Consider the following 19,102-nt stretch of genomic DNA (forward strand, 5'->3'; position numbering starts at 1 on the left):
TCCGGTTCGATATATTTTTTTAGGTTGGGAAAAAAAAACAAACAGAAATGGTTTATTTATTTTTGTGTATACGTGTGTCCATATCATTACGTGTTTCCGATACGAAAAGCGGAAGAATGCATAACGGGGAGTGCGTCGTTCTTCCCTCTTCAGTACTTTCGTGATTCTTCTTTCAGATTCCTGAGTTTCCCCATTTTTTTTTTTCTCCAGAAAGAGCATCTCAAAAGTTGTTCGCCATTTTTTGTTGTTGAAACTCTTTTGCAACTTAGGCCGCCCTTTTTTTTTTTCTTCTTTTCACCCTCCATTTTCATATTGAAGAACTAGGAGAAAATAAGAGTGAGAGACATCAAAACAAGAGGCGTTACCCGTGGCAACAGTAGACGCTCGTGACATATCTTTATTTTATATACTTCTCCCCCTTTTTTTTCCCCTCCTCTTCATCTCCCCCAAAAGTCCTCAGGTGTGGATGAGCGTTGTCTTTCGTCGATTCCTTTAAGCATTCCCCCCTACCATCTTGTTTGTGTGTGTGAGTCTAACAAGCAGTTCTTTATAGTTTTAGTATTAAACATCTTCTCCTGGAATGCGATTCTCCATCTTGTTTTTGGAGCATGTTGCAGATAATCGCCATCGGGATGAGTCACGCACATACTCGTTAAACAAAAATAAAAGAAGGAGCAAACGTAAACAGATCCATCTAATTAACCTTCAATTTTGTTTCTTTACTCATTACGATATCTAAGTCATAATGTTTTTCGCTTCCTTACTCTTTTACCCTTGGGTCGTATGTCGCAGCAGACAATAAAAAAAAAAAAAAGAACCACGCCCCCCTTAACACAATGTCGTCTGCTTGTGATATGCATTCGAAAGCATTCGTATTTTTTTGTTGTTTCCCTGTCCAGGTGTGCACACTGGACGTGTAAAATATATAGAAATAGGAGTGTGTGTGTGTGTGTTGTAGAGAACAAGTTTTGTGTGTGTGTGTATCGATTGTTTCGTGACCTGCTTGCCTTTCATCATCAATGTGTCCAGGGCTCTTTGCCATCAAACGGTTAGTGGCCTTTCCTAAACCGGTTGACGTGACCGTTGATCCAGTTGTTTTGTTTTTTCGGGGGGGGGGTTTTTACTGTTTTCCATTTTGATGTTTCGTTTACGTTCGTAGTGGGTATAGTTAGAAGCACGTTTCGTGACCAACGCCGTCTGTTGGATGACTGTACTTTTGTTGCTTCATTACGTATGTATATTTTCTGGCTGAAATCTCAGTGTTTTCGGTTCGGACATAAATTTTCGATCGATTACGAGACTTGCATGGTCACGTAGGGGAGACAGGTTTATTTGAATAATTCATCATTCGCAGTATGAAGAAAGAATGAGACAGGAGAATGAAAAAGTTCAAAAATAAGAAAATGGCAAGTTAACAAGTTCGAAAAATGAGTTCTTCTGGTTGAGACCGTAGAAATCCTAACCGAATCTTCGTTTCATTACCAACACGGCCGAAATGACATTGTCCAATGGCAATTGGGAAAGATGGCGGATGTTCTGGCATTCTCCTGTTTTTGGTTTCAAAAATATACATGCCCGTCGTTTCTAGGCGGAATTTTTTAAAACAAAATCCACTGCATTTGCTCCGCCCATTCTGGCTGTCCTTCCGCCGTCCTTCCACATTCTCCCCCACTTTCTCTGCAAAGCAAGCGAACAACGACCAAACTATAAAACAAGATTTTTTGCTGCACAATCTTGATTTTTTTTTTTTTGGCATGAATTTCGATCAAGAGATGTGGGAGGGCTGCAAAGTTTTTTTTTTTTCTCTTTTTGAGAGTCATCCTTCTATTTTTTGTTTGTTTCCGCAGTCCAGCGGGACATATCTTATCCATGTAGTTGGTTGGCCGCATCTCTTTGGCGCATTTGCCCATTTCCCTCTTGCCGGATTGCTCAACTCTTCTACCACCGTTTTGTGTGTGTGCCTCTTTCGTCGCTCGCTTTTGAATAAATTACGCCGCAACATGGCAGGGAGACCATGTGTAACATCGGGCAACGAATGTAGGCCTATCTATAAAGATCTGCGGCTGACTGTTCCGACTGACTGAATTTTTATTTCTATTTCCTTTTTCTTTAAACCACTTTCTTCATTTTTGCAGGAAACGATGGCAACAGTCACTCGCTCTCTTTTTTTTAAAACATTTTTCGTACATTTTGCCGCCTCGTCGGGATTTTCATCTTGCAATCGAGTTGAAGACGTCGCAGCGGCAGCCGCGTGTCTCTTGTTAAATAAATTGTGAACGTCGCAAACGCCCTGCAGGGGGGAGAAGGGGGGAAGAGGAAAAAGCAAAATGTTGTATAGTAGGCCATATAGTTTTAAAAGAAAGAGAAGGCGGATGCGCGGATGAAGCAGAAAGGCCAATCGGCGAGAGGAGCGGCGCAAGATCTACGCCATCTCTTCAATCTCTGTCGCTATCGCACTTTGCCACTCGATTGCTGTAGCTTATTATCGACATCGTTTCTAAATAGTTGATCCATTTTTATTGACTTGTTCCTCTTTTTTTTTTTTTAAGTATAGCCAGTTGGATGGCATTTCTCTAAACGGGATGAACGCGATCGTGCGCAGTCGAGACGCGGCTCTCTGATTGGTTTCTAAGGCGGAAAGAAAAAGTCCAAGTTTGAATGTTATCAACGAAAAAAAACAAAACAAAGCAAACATTTCTTTTCAAAATGAACAATAGAAGTAAATTGGATTTTTTTTTTTTTTTTTAAAGATCATTATTCGCTGTCCCTATCCATTTCTCAATGCTCACGCAATCAGTTAATCATTCAAATGTGTTATGACCGAGCCGGATAGAACAAGAAACTAGATATCGATTTTTCTCAATCATTTCTCATTCATGAGGCCAATCACCTCTCGAATGTGTTTTAACCGTAACTCGATTTTACTTTTTTTAATAATTCCATCTTCTTCCGCAGCCTTTTTTTTGTATTTATTTTTCCTCTCCCACTTTCGCAGCCATTCGTGTGTTGAACCTGTGATTCGCGTATACTATTTAATTTATCTTGCGATCATTGGCCTAGACGTAGTACATAATGCACGGTGCGTTGACTTCCGTTTTTTAAATAATTTTTCTATTCCTTTTATTCGCGCTCCTGACTTCCCTTGTGTGTGTGCTGTGCGGATCCATCTTGATACAAACCTATACATGTGAACATAACACACGGTGTGAAAGAGAGAACGGATCCATCTTCATCCATGGCTAATGATGGCTGTTGTATTCGCTGAATGTTGTCGCTAGGCGAGTGCTTTCTTTTTTGGCTGGTAACATGTACAGACACGTCACAAGTTTAGAGATAGTTGTGTGTGTGTGTGCTGGCGCGAACGTTTATTTTTATTCCGTCCCTTTTATTTTTTTAAAAGATGCTTTGATTTATTTACTCTTTATTTACCTCCTTCCGTCCCATTAGGTCGATACAATTAACGGGACAAATAATCCTGGCCAACGGGTCGACAGATGGAGCTGATTAAACGACGCGTGATTGAAGCGAGGACTTGAACGGGACAGGGCCATACAAACACGGAAGCCAATCCATCTGAAATATTGAACGCGAAGCGCGGAAAACTGGAAATTAAAAAAAAAAAAGAGGCTGCAGCAAGGCAAGTCGAGTGGGGTTCGGTCTGATCCACTTAAACTAAGGCCGCCTATCCTTGATCGGCTTCCCGCTTCTTTCATTTGGCCAATCATCGCAGGCGCGTTTTGAGCCGCCATGCGTCACCCAACGGGACGGCCGACCATCTTAGTCTTCTGCGTTGCCGCTATTTTCGGTGAGTTCTCCCAATCGAGACTATTATCTCAAACTTCTTAATTGTTTTGTGGGCAATTTCGTCGTTTATCAACTCTGCAATCGGCTTTTTTAAGAGCGGCGTCCGCGTTCTTGTGGAATCTTTAAAGAATAGAATTCTGATTGAATTCTGTCCAATTTATTTTCATGTTTCCTCGTCAGCATTTTGCGTTGATATTTTGTTTTTTTCTATTCCTTTTTGCGTGTCGACCGATTGCTTTTATTTTTTTGTGTGGCTCTTGCGGGGTTTTTGACGTCGCCATAGCAACAAGCCGCTTCCGCTCTATTTTGCGCGGTTTTCACTTAATTGCCCTCGTGAAATTATCAGCGCGATTCCATTTTTTTTTTTCTTCTTCTTTCATTTTGATTTTTGGCCCTGACGATCAATTTAGCCGACTGTCACGGTAACAATTGTCGGTTAGCGCGTAGAAATGCAGCAAAGAGTTTCATTTGTTTTTATTTTGCCGAAAGAAATGAACGACATTTGTGTACATTCATATTTGATTCGAAATTCGAAAGAAATCTGGCGAGCGCGATCGGCTGAATAAAACATTTTCTCAATGGCTTATGGAAATATGGGCCCAAATATCAAACGTAGGCTCGAGACGGAAGAATTGCGTTGAGCATGTCCTCCCCCCCCCCACACATTTAAAAGTCTCCTCACGTCCTTGGCTTTTTTTTTTTCTTTTTCTTCTTTGAATATCTTGATGATACCATTTGTCCCGCGACCTCTACTACGTTTATTAACATTTGAGTCTGTTCGCAAAACTTGTAACGCAAAAGTTTTCATCTCCGCCGTGTTGTTTTTGTTTTTTTTTTCGAGATAAATTTTTAAGTTGTGCGTGGTATAACGTCCCGTTTTGGTAATAATCATGGTAGAGACGAGGGGAAATGAAATTGAAAAAGAAAACAAGCGCATACATAAAATGGTGAAATTGAATTGATGTCCTTTGAGTTGAGAGAGGCCATTCTCTTCTTGTCTTCGGACATCACAATAAAACGATGCCAAAAGACAAAGACTTTGGGAAAGAGAATTTCATTAAACCGAAAATGGTTGGCTGGGGGGGGAGGTACAAGATCCACTCAATCCCGTTCCATGTAGACGATAGTCTTTAAGAAACTTTCATTTTTTCTTGTTTTCTTTTAAATATTTCAAGCTTTTTATATTTTACTCTCTCAACTCCATTGTGCCATACTTTTTCTTCATAATAGAAAATACATAAAAGCGTTTCGACATTTATCATGTCTCCACGTCTTCCTGCCCTTTAGTCCCTCGTCTTTTTTGTTTTGTTTAGTTTTTTTAAATTCTATTTGATTTAAAATATTTGTTGTTTTTTTCTTTTTAAAAGCTCTAGTGTTGCACAGAGCCTCTTTTTTATTTGACGTCGTTTACGTAACCATCTATTTGTTGTTATTGGTCCAAAGAGTTCGCCCCTTCTTTTTTTTATTCATTGGGTAGCGTCTAGACCGCCAGTGAGCCGTGTCCAACGTAGATTGCGTACAGTTGCGGCGGATTGGGCCACCATTGCAACGGGTACTATAGAATAGAACTGGCGTCTAGAAAGCCAGAAAAAACAAGTGATAAAAAGCGGAACAACAACAACAACAAAAGGGGGGGAATGAAACGAGGAACAAACACGGGAAATGGCATCGACGACGGTGAGTTTCAGAAACAATCGTCTAGAAAGGAAGAGGAGAAAAAGGAAGATGACATCGTCAATTTGGCTCTTGTACGCGTCTCTCTTTTTCTTTCTCCCTACTCCTTCGTGCTCTGTTTTCCATTGCAGTGGAGGACATCCACGTTGACAAAGTACATGCGCCCTCCCCTCTCTTCTTTTTTTTTTTTCAACGATGGCTGTCGGCAAGTCCCTGAAGAGATCTACTATATGGATCTGTTCCAATTCATTGGCTCTGGTGGAGTCTCGATCTCACGATGCCGTCAGCCCTTTGCTCCCGCATCAGACGATAGCCATTAGCTTTATACATCTTCGCTCTTTTTGTTTTTTGTTTTGTTTTTCTTCAAAAGAAAAAGGGAATACTAATAACAAGGAACAACACGAAAATTGAATTTGCTTTCGTCTTTATTTGATCTTATTTGCCTCTTCTATTAGATTCGTCCCGCGCATACGAGGTCTATTTGTCATTCAAAATATATATTAAAAAAGGGGGGGTATTGTTTACGTGTATGCAGTTGATGTATAATCATCAGAGGGCCAGACTTCTAATGGGTCCAGCCCTAACTTGCTGCATTACATGTACCGTAATGTTACATTGTCGGAAAACAATGTGTGCGTTATAACTCTCTTTGGCTTAGTTTTTTTCTTTTCTTTTTTTTTTATGTGCACTTTAACAACACACACACAGATGGAAACAAAAAGTTTTGAGGGGGGGGAAACAGAAAAAGAAAGCGTTTTTTTTTATTATAAGGATGTAGGTATTTATAGCAGCGTCATCTCTGTACGTTTAGACTGCATTGCGGATGGCGTGATAAATATGCCGCCACTGTAACTGGCCTCTTTTTGTGTGTGTGTGTGTGCCTGATACAAGCCTTTGATACGAAAGACAACGGGCCTGTTTTGACAAGATACGTTGTTATGCATGTGGGGCTCATTATGTGTTAGGCGATAGGAAAAACAGCGAAGGGCAAGGGATTTAAACTGCGATGAAAGTCAACAAGTTTTCGTGTTGTAATGACTCGTTGTTTCCCTGCAAACATTTCGAAATCTATTTGGCGTGCATGGCTTTCACGACACGGACACGTTACGTCATTTGCATTTTTGTCGATTTATGAATTATTTTTTTTTCGAATTCTTTCAAACAACTCTACCGGTGGGTAGACGCAGTTCAAGCGGATATTGAACTATTGCGACCCGTAAACAGAAAATGTTTTTGAAAACGTCGACAGGGTAAACAAAAAATAATAATAAAAGCATTGACATGAGAACTGGGCCAGCGTCCTCATTAAACCGGGCCCCCCCACTTTGACACAGACAGAGTGTCGTCTTTTTCTTATCCCCCCCATTTTTTTGTTTATTTCGTAGGGGAATGTCTGATGATCCTGCTGACTAGTTTGATGGATAGTGGGCGTGCATATAAAAATATAGACAGACCCAACAACAACAACCAAAGATACACACACGTAGTGCATACAAGAAGACTCTGCTGACAAATGAGAATTCAGTATCATAAAGAATGATATTCCCCCCATCCCACACTAGTGGTGCAAATATATCCGATGTATGTTTAGATATATATAGTGGCCGCACATCTCGAATTCCTAACGATTTGGACGAACTGCTGTGCAGGGAGGCGACGTCATTGATGGATGATTCCTCGTGCGACGTCGACAATGGTCCCTTTTTTTTTTATTGCCTTACTTTCTTTGTGAAAACGTTCGCTTCATTAATCAACGGCACTGATAGTTCATTTCCCTTAGCGTTGCGAATAGGCGCTCCCTTCCGCATTCCCGAATTCTTTGAGCACAAGAAAGAGCGAAGAAATCATGGCGTCGTTATTTATCCATCTTCCTTTCAAAGAGCTGCGATTTTGTTTTTATAAAAAAATAATAAAAAATAAATGAATAAAAGCGGGAAAGAACCACACCTTCTTCCGTACAACCTCCCCGCCAACTTAAGGGGGGGAGAAAAAAACAAAAACAGATCGATGCGAGTTATCGGATGTTTTTTTTTATTTTTATTTTTGCCACTGACGCCGGTTTACGACGTTGCGAATTCATTGGCTGTAATAAAAAAAGGAAGGAAGAAGAAGAAGAAAAAAAAAAAAAATGTTGGTTTTGATTGAATAGCATTAAATGGCCGCCATTGTTGCGGATGATCTAGAGACGCGTATATCTCCGAAGGTCGCTTCGCTAGCTATCCCCCACCCCCCACCTCAGTTCCCATCTAAATTATGCCGGCGCCCATCTCAAGAGAACGCCGGAAGTATGTACGGATTGACTTTATTGCCTACGTACGGCGCTCCAGCAATCCGCCGGACGGAATATGAATCTCCTCCAGGGACTTATACTTCTTCTTTTGTTTCCCGCCCCCCCTTCTTATATATACTAGTAGACATTCGCCCCACTTGCTGAGGTTGGTTGCGGCTTTGCTGCTCTACTGCAATAGAGTACACACTCGCTTTTAATGGGAGAGCGCGTGCTGTAAGGAAAAATGTGATTTTCTCGAATTAGGTTATACACTTGCCGTACCGGCGCTATATGAAACTCTCCGCGTAATGCGATATGATTTTGTATGCGTGTGTGCGCAATAGTCGTCGAATTCGTGTGTGTGTTTTATTGGTAATACACTTGGGTGGGGAGGAACGAAAAAATGATTCAATCCGAGGGCCGACTCTCTCTGTTGATTGGAATTTCTATGATTGGATTCGGGAGATCTCCAGTTTCAAAAGCGCGCCAGTTTTGAGTGCACGCAAAGCGGGCCGAGTGCATACCGGATTAAGTACGGTGGTCTCGCATATTCGATATACTTTCAATACTAAATGCGTGGTGGTTGCATGGTGCATGGCCTTTCTAGTGCAGCTGTGAGATAGCGAAAACCGCGATTTATTATTAGCCGAGTCCCAGTTCATTTTTAGTTTATTTATAGCGACAATAGGTTGGATCTGTTTATTTAATTTTTTTTTTATCTTTTTTTTTGTTTGTTTTTTTTGGACTCGTTGACTCGTCTAACCTTCTTTGCTTGATGATCTATATGGTAGGCAGTTGTTTTTTTCGGTTTTTTGTTTTGCGCTTAGTAAGGATGGAGGTAACAACCCAAAAAGCAAGTCAAATGTTTGTGTGTTGGCTTTGCCTCGACTCGCGACTCATTCCGCTCTCGTTTTATGCGTTTTGCACTAGTGGATCAAGATTCACGAATTTTTGTAAGGGACGCGTGGCAGCAGCCATCTAGTGATCATATGCGTAAGCTTTTGCAAGAGGAATTTGAAAATAGAGACACAGTACCACAAATCACCGCTAGATGGCCGCCTGACATTTTTTTCCCTTTTTCTTGACTATATGTATATTCTGGGTGCTTTAAGGGCTACGCAATCTTTATGAAGAAAATAAAGAAAAATAGATAAAAAGTTGTTTTTGTGTTCCTGAATTCCGCTAGAAGTTACTGCGCAGGCAAAAACGGGTCTTTAAATGTCTGTCGGGTCGTTGAGCCGATCCGCATTGCAAATTTTATGTATGGAAAATAATGTTTTCTTTCCATCTTTTCCGTGACTGCACGTTCGACCAGCTCTCCCATCCGCACAGGTGTATGATGGAACACAAACATAAGAAAGAAAGAAAAAATAAATAAATAAAATGAGTTGCGCCATGTGCCGTCTGCAGCTCCTGGCGATTCAAATCCAAACACGGCGGCAGTCGTATAATGTGGTGATACACTGCCAGTAGGTTCTCTCTTCTCTGGTTTTTTGTTTACTTTTCATAGGCAAAATATCGACCCCTTTCCTCCTTCTTTTTTTTAAAGATCTAAATCCGTTTGCTAAGGCACTTCGTGGAATTTCACGAGTATACGCGCGACGGCAATGGGGTTTGTGCGTAACGGTTAAGTGCTGTTTGGTGTTGTCAACTTTTGTGTGAATCGCACACTTCTCATTTATCGCCCCAAAAAATTCCACCCCAATCCTTCGATTTCGATTTCTTTTCATCGCGACTCTCTGAAAAGGAGCCCTAGAACGAACGCACTTCGCCCCTCGTATATTTTCGGTCATGCGGAAGTAATATGTCATCCCCCCCCTCCCACCCCTGTTTTTGTTTGTTTGTTTTTTTATCGAAATGCAAATAACGGATGATGATCAATAGTTTTTGAAACATTCCATCTTAGAAAACAACCGGGCGTTCTTCGATCTTCGTAACAAGAAATTATATATGGGCTACATTTGTATACAAGCGAACGATTGCGAAAAGCTTACGTGTCTTGTGATGGTGTTTACGAATTAATGGACGCGACGGGGTCACACACTTCTGATATATTTTTTTTTAAATAATAAAACGAATAAAAACAACTCTCTGTGTGTGTATCACGAAGAAGTGGGGCAGGCATCGTGCGTTATGGATTTTTTTACTTAGCCGATGCTTATATATTAGGCATTTTCAAAAAATTTGAATTTGCCGCGTGAAAGCCTCTTTTTTCTTTCTTTCTTTCTCGCTCAAACCTGATCCGTATAGCTCCGTTATTTCCAGAAGATTAAGCTAATACCTCCAGGGACTCTTCTCCTCGGCTCTGCTTTTTTTTTTTTTTTTCCTACAGTCGCTTTATTATTATTTATTTATTTTTTTTTCAAAACGAAAACATTCTCTTCTGTTGTTATAATCCCAATAGACGCTATACCAATCTCCTTGCAATGGCGGCGTGTCGTGTTAGTTTATTATTTAAGCATTTCTTGTACAAAAACAAAAACATTACGTGCTCCCTATAGTAATTCGCCATCCATGTATACCATCACCTTCTCCTGCTGATTTTAAGTGGGTGAGAAAAAGGGATATATACACACACCGTCGTCCCGGCGAGCACTTTGCTTTCGTTCTGCCCGTTATAGAAGCCCCTCTTAATCAATTTGGCTAAACGAGTGTAGGTTGTTGTGTCTTGTATCCTTTTCTGGAGAAGCTGACAACAAAAGCTATAGGGTTTCTTCGCAGCGGGCTTTTATATAGAATTTCGCAGCCATCTAGGAATTAAAGAAATGGTGTTCATTAACGACATAATCGGAGTTGTTGCTACAAAAGTATTTTCCTTAATTGCTTTTTTTTTGTTTGAAATGTGAACCCAATTGAAAAAGAAAATCTAATTTTTTAAATTTTATTTATTTCTTAATTTATTATTGATGATGCAAGTTATGTAACGGTATAAAAAAAAGGGACGGACTTAATTGACATTTTGTGGGTTATGGGGTTTGTGATTTTTCATTTAAAGTAGAAGCACTACTCGAAAAGAAACAAGCGGTTATGAGGCACCTTTATTCACTAATTGAATCAATTTGAATAAGGCCGCCATTTGGTCCGCGACATCTAGCGCAATGAATGGCGTAAATCTTCTTTAACTCGTATATCAAGAAACATCTAATCATCTGATCGTATAGCTTTTTTCCCCTTTAATTCCAAAATGGACAGTTTAATGCCGACATATTATCACTTCATTTCACTTGAAGCTTTTTATCGCCCTCCCTTTCTAAAAAAAAATGATTTTATTAATTTGCATAACCCATGGACTTTAATTGGAGTTTCGGTTTTCTTATAGGCGATAAATCACTCCACATAATTTAAACGTATATCCACCCCTCTCTTCAAAAACCTCAATTACAAATAAAATAAAAATAAAAATAAACCAGCCAATGTACTGTGAGCTATTGCAACTATGCGCATGAGATTCTTTATATATTCTAAAAGCGCGGAATATGCCAACAATTTCAAAAGTTTTGTATAGCTGTATTATAACCAGGCGCCAGGTGTGTTGCCCAGCTCTTTATAGACAGAGATGTGCATTTGTATACGTCAAAGACCTTCTGTCTCTCGCTATATCCCTCTTGTATATCGACTGAAAAGGATGAAAGCGTTTCGATTTTTCATGCGGCACTTGTGTGTGTCTAAGGAGCAGATGCAGGGAAGGAGAAAGAATTGAAAGTCGCTGTGGCGAGTGGCCTTGCCAAGGCGTATAACTACCAAGGGAAACATTGTATAGTGCCGAAAGGTTTGTTTTCAAAGCGATCTAGATGGATGATGTGTACACACACACACACACAGAAAAAAAAAATTACTTTTAAATAAAGATTTCATTTTTCTTTATGCCAAAAAATGAAGTTGATGTTGCGACGTACTCCCCGATCCCACCGTAATCTGCTAGCACATAGAAAAGGGGCTTCTAAACCGCACCAGCATCTCCATCATGGCCTCCATATGAACTGAAACATCCCCGGGTTGAGAGAAAGGATATCGATCCTCAATTTCAAAAACAAAATCTCTTGCCTTTACATCTCTCTCACGTCTAAACGTTATTTTTTTGTTTCTCCTTAAATCCATCCAGCATATGTACTATACGTATCGCTTTCGATTTTTGCTTCCTACCTATTTTTTTAAAAAAGGGAAAGGGCTTTTGAGCACCAAGGATAAACGGCAGGTTGCATACTACTCGTTTACGCTGTATTACCGGCCTAAGCGCTCCCCTGTGTGTTGTGGGTCGCTGCAGCTCGTTTACGTCAAGTACATAGTCACTTCAAACTCTCATTGCTTCCACTTGGATAACACACAGCGCCTTCCTTCGTGATGACGCTCTTTAGTATTTATATATATATATATAAACATCTAGCGATAAAGAAAACTCTTTTTCAGCAATTAAAAGAGAATTATATACAGGCCGAAGAACATTTAAAGTAGAGGCTGTAGTGTTCAAGGTTGTTTACCAAGACTCTTTGAACTGCCACATCCGCTTGGCAAGAATGTTATTGGACTCAAGTTTTCGAAATAAACATGCCGCGTTCCAGGCACGTTAGTCTACACAGCGTTGCATTTTTTTTTCTTCCCCGCCTGGCCAAATCATTCGAATGTTAAAGCATTTTTTCTAAATACATTCGTATATAATTTGGCACGAATATCCCGCCCCCCACCTATGATTCGTGCATCAAAAAGACATTTGAAAAAAATGCAATTAAATTGATTAAATATGTAAATCGCTTGTTGAAACTGCTGAGCGTACAATGTCAGCACTCCCGTTTTTTTTTTTTTTAATGTTTGAAAAAACATACGTTCAGATACAGAGCGATCGACTTGGCTAACGACCGTGTCGATGAATAATGATTCACGCTAACTCGTACCGTATGTTTAATGACTTAGACTGTTGTTTTTTGTCGAATGCGCGCGTGTATATCAATGATTCCTCCCCTTTCCGATGCAATTCATTATGTGTTTCTCTTAGGAGAGAGAGTTAGAGAGGTTTGCAGCTTGTTGGCGTTTAATTTGCGTGTGCGCGGGTTGCGATGCGTGTCCGATGGAACACAGTCATGACCGTGTCAATTATTCATCGGCTTATTGATGATGCGTCTCCTACCTGGGTGTTACGGGGCACTGCCATTTTTATTTTGTAGAAGCATTTCCAGGAAAGCCTCCCATCGAATGATCGATAGAAACTTAACTGGTCGCAAAGGGCATTTTAGCTGCTTATGATTAAACAGTCAGCCTAGAATGAACGATTGTTTTGCCGCGAGACGAGAGGGGAGGAAATGGCCAGCTTTCTAATTTTCATAGGATGGAAGACATTTCCCTCGATTGCTTTTAACTGGCTTTATAATCTACGACATCAAGCCCAAATAGATAACGAAATGCCTATAGATCAACTTGATGAGAAGAGAAGGAAAAACAACTGCAATAAGAACAGGTGGTAGATGACAGCCATGCAACAATGAATCGTCCAGCTGTCACATTCTCGCTCTTAATATACGCTTCTATTTGGCAGTTGGGTACATCAGACATTTTCTTTTATTACCCTCCCCTCACTTTTCTTAGGTTTCGGCTTAATGCAATATATTTGATCAAAGATGGTTTACCCTACTTGGAATAGGCGAAAAATAACATCATATCTTTACTGTGATTTTTGGCTACCCCAACCCTGCCCTTTTTTTTTTTTCATTATAATGTCACTAAGTAAATAACGAGCCGGCTGGTGCCCTGCGTGAAATATTATACACGTCTGTTGAGCAGTAGGCAGAAAAGAATTAAGAAAAAAAAAAAAAGGTCACGGAAAAAGTGACATGGTCGACATGTGTTGTGCTTTTCGAAGAGAACGGATATACTAACTAAAAAGAAAGAGAAGAAGAAAACAAAAAGAATGGCGGATCAAATAGCCTTGGATCGATTGGCAACTCGGTATAATTAGAACTGTGTGTGTACAGACTGTGCGTATATACGAAAGATGGAACTAACTGGGGAAATAACGAAGGCGAATAAAAGGACAAACATATTTTTTCTCGTATATCTTTCTGAAATGAAACACTCATTTAAAAAAAAAAAAGTATATGGGGTAGGGAGTGTAGGGGACTGGAACACACTGGAAGGTGACACCTTTCCTCTTTAGAATAGCAACAAGTCTCTTTTCCTCTCCATAAAGTAATTGAATTGACGTAATGGAAACGTTCCCATTGGACTCTTTTTATTATTTTCTGACTATGCCACACATATGCAAATGCATATTCCCAATTATTCTTTTCAGGATCAAGGAAGTCACGCTAAATGTGATCCTCCGTCTCTTGCCTTTCTGCATATAGCCCTTCATATTCACTCTATTTTTTACATGTGTTTACATAACCCGTATGCTCGTTCGTTGCATGTCCGTATATAGACAGAGCCTTTCTACATATCCCTCCGCACTAGAAAAGTCTAAAGAAAACAGCCCCATCCCCCTCCTCCCCCCCAAGAAAAAAGCGCAGGGCAAGCGCAGGACCCTCGCTTCTTGCCGTATAAAACCCGCCTCGCCGCACACGCTCGATCGTGAAATATAACGTGTCGTGACGACTATAAAAATCACCTCAGTCCGACTGCGACTACAGTCCCGAACGGCAGTGCGCGATCTCATCATCCCCGTTGTGCTGTGTTATTATTTTTCTGTCGGCATTTGCAGGAACTGTTTGTCATTTTATAGGACAGCTGTCGTTTTCCTTTTTCATTAGGATTTGTTTTGTTTGTTTTTTTCATTTTTGCGTGTCGTTGTTGTCCGCAATTGCTGTATAGCGTCTCGGCGACGTTCACGTCCGTCTGAGTGCCAGCTGGACTGTGTCAAACAGGCCCCGTGTGACTCGCTTTTTTTCTTCTTTCTCTGCCTGTGTTTGTTTATTTATTCATCACATTTTTGGTTGTTTTTTGTGGGCACCACTTGCCGATGCTGATTTCAAATCTGGCGCTCTTTTGGGGATAGACGTTTGAGCTACAAGAACAAAAAACGGGAGGGAATTGAAGGATGAATTTGAAATTAAAGTTTTTCATCTGGCAATAAGAATAGTGACTAGAGGAAACAGGAGGAAATTGGTTTAATAAAATAAAAAATGAAGACCAATTATTTGTGAGCGTTTTCCCTTGTGTGGCACTCTGTGGCTATTGGCAACAGTGACATCCTCTTGTCTGCGTGTCAATTCTTCTTTGGAGAGGTCTCCCCTCCTTTTTGTGTCTATTTATTTATTTTTCATTTTCTTTAAAACATTGATGTCTCTTACTCTGCCAAAAGAATTTCATAAACTGACTGTCAAAGGCGTAAAGTCCAGACTCAAAAAGATTTCATTGATTCTATATCGAATTGTTCCATTTTTGCATTCTCCAAAAATCCAATCAATTTTAATTGTTTATTTAAAAATATAAAAAAGAAAGAGAGAGAATCCATACGTTGCGAAATCGATTTACTTCGGAAAAATTTATTAGCTGCCATCCCCTCGAAAAGCCCACATCCGCCACACGTCTATAGCGCGAAATCCCAAATTCTCTGCGGATCATTTGAGGTTCGTCTCTATTTTTTTTTTTTAACGAGTCGCAGCATTTCAGCGCGCCGGCCAAAAGCGAAACGATCGATCAATCTGAAAGAAAAAACCCCCTCACCATCCAAGTTGGCGTGTGTGTGTATATGTCTCTACTCTCCTCTCTCGCCGTTGTTTCGTGCGCGCGGGTGTGTGTGTCTGTTATTCGCCGTGTATTATTATAAGGCGTGTTGTGTTTTTACCTTGGCGAGCGTGTGATATATATGAAGAGGTCTACATCAACTCCGCTATATATCATAACGACTTGATGTACAGGCAAAGAACAAAGAGCGTCGTAGGAAGAAACAAGTGAAACTTTATTCGTCGTTAGACGAGCCCGAAATCTTTGATCTATTTCCCTCAAAAGCCAAGTTTTTCCGAAGCTCCTTCAGGAGACAGCCGTGTATTTGTGTATGTTGTTAATTTGATTTTGATTTTGAAAAGCTACTCCCGCCAAGAGACGAATGAATGTTCTCTAAATACTCTAAAGACCCTGTTCTTGTCGGTGAGAGTTTATTTGTTTTGAACAAGAAAATCGAAAGCAACTGGATTTCAGTTCTACGCGCACGCCCTCGCGCGCTCTCCTCTCGCCGTACTTTGTGCGATTGTTAACTATTGAAATTGGCGGGGGAGGATGACACGTTTCGCATCGTCCAATAGGCTCATAAGCCTACGACAGAGACTGGCGATGGCAACGTTGCCATTGATTTCGGCGGTCGTCTTGATTGCGAGCCTTTGCCTTTTGACTGGCGCTAGTGAATTTCCCGAGCGTGAATGCTGCGACTTGCCGCCGCTTCCGGATGTCGATGTTCGGCTGCAGCCGGCCAGTACAACTGCGCCGTCCTTATCGTCGCTGACGACGGTAATGCCGCCACACTCGTCCGAACATCCGGACACGAGCAACTTCCTCTACCCGGAATTCATCCCCGAATTGAGCCTGGACCTGGGATACCCTCTGCCGCCTCCTCCGCTTCATCCTCCACATCATCAGCATCCGCAGGAAGGCGGCAATTATGTTCCCACGACGACGGGCACAGGTACACAGGCCTTAAACAAAAAATCGATCCATCCACTCGGCTCAAAACGGGAGGGAACAGGTGAAATTTGGTTAGAAAGGCACAACGTTCGGACTTGATTGGAAATGCGTGTTCTTCGCATCAGCTGCGGTCTTTCTCTTACGCCGGGCTCTTGTCCCGCCTGGACACGCGACATTTTCATAGGCCATAATATAAACGATAGGAGGGGAAACTGGTCGATGGCGAGGACGAAGATCGATAAGAAAAGATCATAAATACCTTAAACAAGAAAGCCAGTTGGGCCGTTGTTGTCTTTTCTCTTCTATTATTTGCATAAGAAATAGAAGACAATTTCAACCAACTGGACGAGTATTGGCTTTTGTTTTCAGCTATGGATAACGATAGGTCATCCAGTAAACAAATCCATCTTCTTCTTTTGTTTTTTAAAAATGCTATTCCCCTAATGGTGCGTGATTGTCTATGATACGATCGGTTCGTCGGGTAGCCCAAAACGATTACGCGTGTCACCTTCGGTTAGGCCCTTTATTTCTGCTGCTCTCCAACTCTTGCTTTTTTCTACCCGTCTACACAGACGTTTGTGTCTAATTAGGAGGTACAGGGAAAAGGTTTTCGTGGTATAGCTCGCAGTCCCTATTAATTAATATTTGTTCTGGGTGATTAACACGATACACTTTGAAACAAAAACAGCTCCTTACGTCTACATACCCCTTTGTTTTAAGTGCTTACCGTATGTTTGCTCAGTGTAAACACACAGAGGAAGCCTTTCTTCCTAACTGGGAAGTTGTTTACGTTTGCCTTTATATCAAGAGCTTCATACCAACCTCCCCCTATACACATAAAAATGTGTGGGATCTTTGATTTCAGTTTCTTATTCACATATTCGTATCGGTTGAGGTTGGCATAACACAAACATGCCTTCGTGATTGAATTTTTGTTTTCTTTATTTCATTTCTTTTCCTTCCTATTTTGTAAGAACTTTATCGGCTCGATAATGCGCTGTGGAAGTGCCTTTTCTTCGTGATTTGATTTAGCGAGTCAAGGGCCATACACGTAGACCCTTGTAGAAAATGTAAATTTTTTTGTTTGTTGAAAAACTCAAATCAAACGGCCTTATCTTCTTATCGATTTGAACGAAGAGTACCGCGGGAATTTCCTTAACTTTGCACAGTTTTCATTATCACGATTTGTTTTTTGTTTTTCCCCCTTTTGCTCCATACTCTTAAGTACTACATCTTGAAAAAAACAAAAAATGAACACAGAGAGTCTTATATGTTTTGAAAGCGAATGATGTACACCACACAAGAGTGTACCATATTATAAACTTTATCTTTTTTTTTTCTTACAATATTGCGGCTGAGTGCTCCAACGTCCCCTCGAGAGGATATCCAATGTCGCGGTTGGGGAACGTGCTGATATATTTTTGTTTGTTTTTTTCTTGCCGTTTTATTTTATTTTTTGTTATTTTTCAAAAAGAAAAACCGCCTACAATACCAAGGAGTCAATACAAACCGACATGAGATAAATATTTGATGTACGTACGTAGATGACAGAGATGATTAGCGCTGTCTAGTTATAGTGTTTGCTTATGCAAACATGATTTTTGTTTTGTTTTTTTCTTTTATTCTTCTGTTTTGATAGAAGAAAACTCTTGGAAGGTGGGCAGGGCCGTTTGTATTGATCCTCGTGAATAAATATTTCTGCCGTATATATCTGTGTAGGTGGACAAAAACCCGAAACATGTACAAAACAAAAGGCCTCGCACAAAACATCCAAATGAGCAAAGTTTGTTGTCTCGTGAATTTACCGCGCCCAGCGGCTGGCCCCGTTTCTTTTGTCTTCAATTACGAACGGCCTCTCTCTCTTTCGCCTCGCTGCAAGAACAAATTCGGATTTTTTTTTGTTTATGTGTTTGTATGTTAGTTACTCCTTCTCTGACGTGTAGACGTTCATTTGAAGAAATACGTGGGGAAATGAAGAAGAGCGCAATGACGGGCCATTCGCCAAAGACCCATTATGTAGAGTGGTATTGTATATACAGTTAATGTACAAGACTGGCGCATGGTTGTGAGTTTTATTCGTGATTTTCAGAAGCTTTCGTCGTATTTTCCTCGAGGCCAAACAACTGTGGTCCGCCATGATTTCTCTGATTGTTCGCTCTCGCTATGTATCCCAACGTTTAGCCATCGAGCGAAAACTATGGTGCACACACACCTGGCCAATCGTATAAATAGTTGTTTTTTTTTATCACAACGAGAAAGAACCACACACACACACACAGAGAGACAATGACGGAAATAAAATCGTGTACAGCAGCGATGGAATCGAGTTTTATTGACCGTTCGAAAAACGCCAAAGTCACGCGTAGACGAGCCTCTTGCGGTGCCGTGACGTGAGTGCAACACAACGGCCCAGACTGGTGCAATAAACCGGCCCTGGATTTTTGCTTCGAAAAATTGTCGAAAAGAAAAAAAGAAAAGCCGATCACCCGATTTGAATTGCAAAGTAGGTCTTGCCGATGAAGATGGGCAAGAAGTCAAAGGGAGGCTTCCAAAGTCTATATACGTACTGTTCGAAGAAAATGAGAAACAACGGAAGCGGAGCCAGGAAAACTTGGTGCTAGCCGAAGAGCCTCGGCCCTCCGTTTGGCCAAACTCGCATTCTCTCTTTTTTTATTATCGATTTTGTGTGCCTCGTTCGTGCTCTACTAACGGAGAGGTTACCGCATACACTCGACGTTGTCGAACGAC

General features: G+C 40.8%; 1 protein-coding gene across 8 annotated transcripts in view; it reads left to right on the forward strand.

Moving 5' to 3' along the window:
• Window positions 1–19,102, forward strand: part of LOC116921353 — a 35,470-nt gene that overhangs the window by 4,647 nt on the left and 11,721 nt on the right. For 3 of the 8 annotated variants that reach the window (XM_045172468.1, XM_045172466.1, XM_045172467.1), the window contains one exon: window positions 3,448–3,805. Coding sequence is in view for 4 of the 8 variants with exons in the window: in XM_032927620.2 (XP_032783511.2) it covers window positions 16,332–16,355 (24 nt within the window). In the remaining 4 variants the exon portion in view is untranslated. Of the gene's footprint in view, window positions 1–893; window positions 1,049–3,447; window positions 3,806–16,197; window positions 16,356–19,102 lie in introns of those variants that run through there. The other 5 variants (XM_032927620.2, XM_045172465.1, XM_045172470.1 and 2 more) reach the window with 3 other exon arrangements.

This window comes from Daphnia magna, linkage group LG4, assembly GCF_020631705.1.
Source record: "Daphnia magna isolate NIES linkage group LG4, ASM2063170v1.1, whole genome shotgun sequence".
Classification (NCBI taxonomy): domain Eukaryota; kingdom Metazoa; phylum Arthropoda; class Branchiopoda; order Diplostraca; family Daphniidae; genus Daphnia; species Daphnia magna.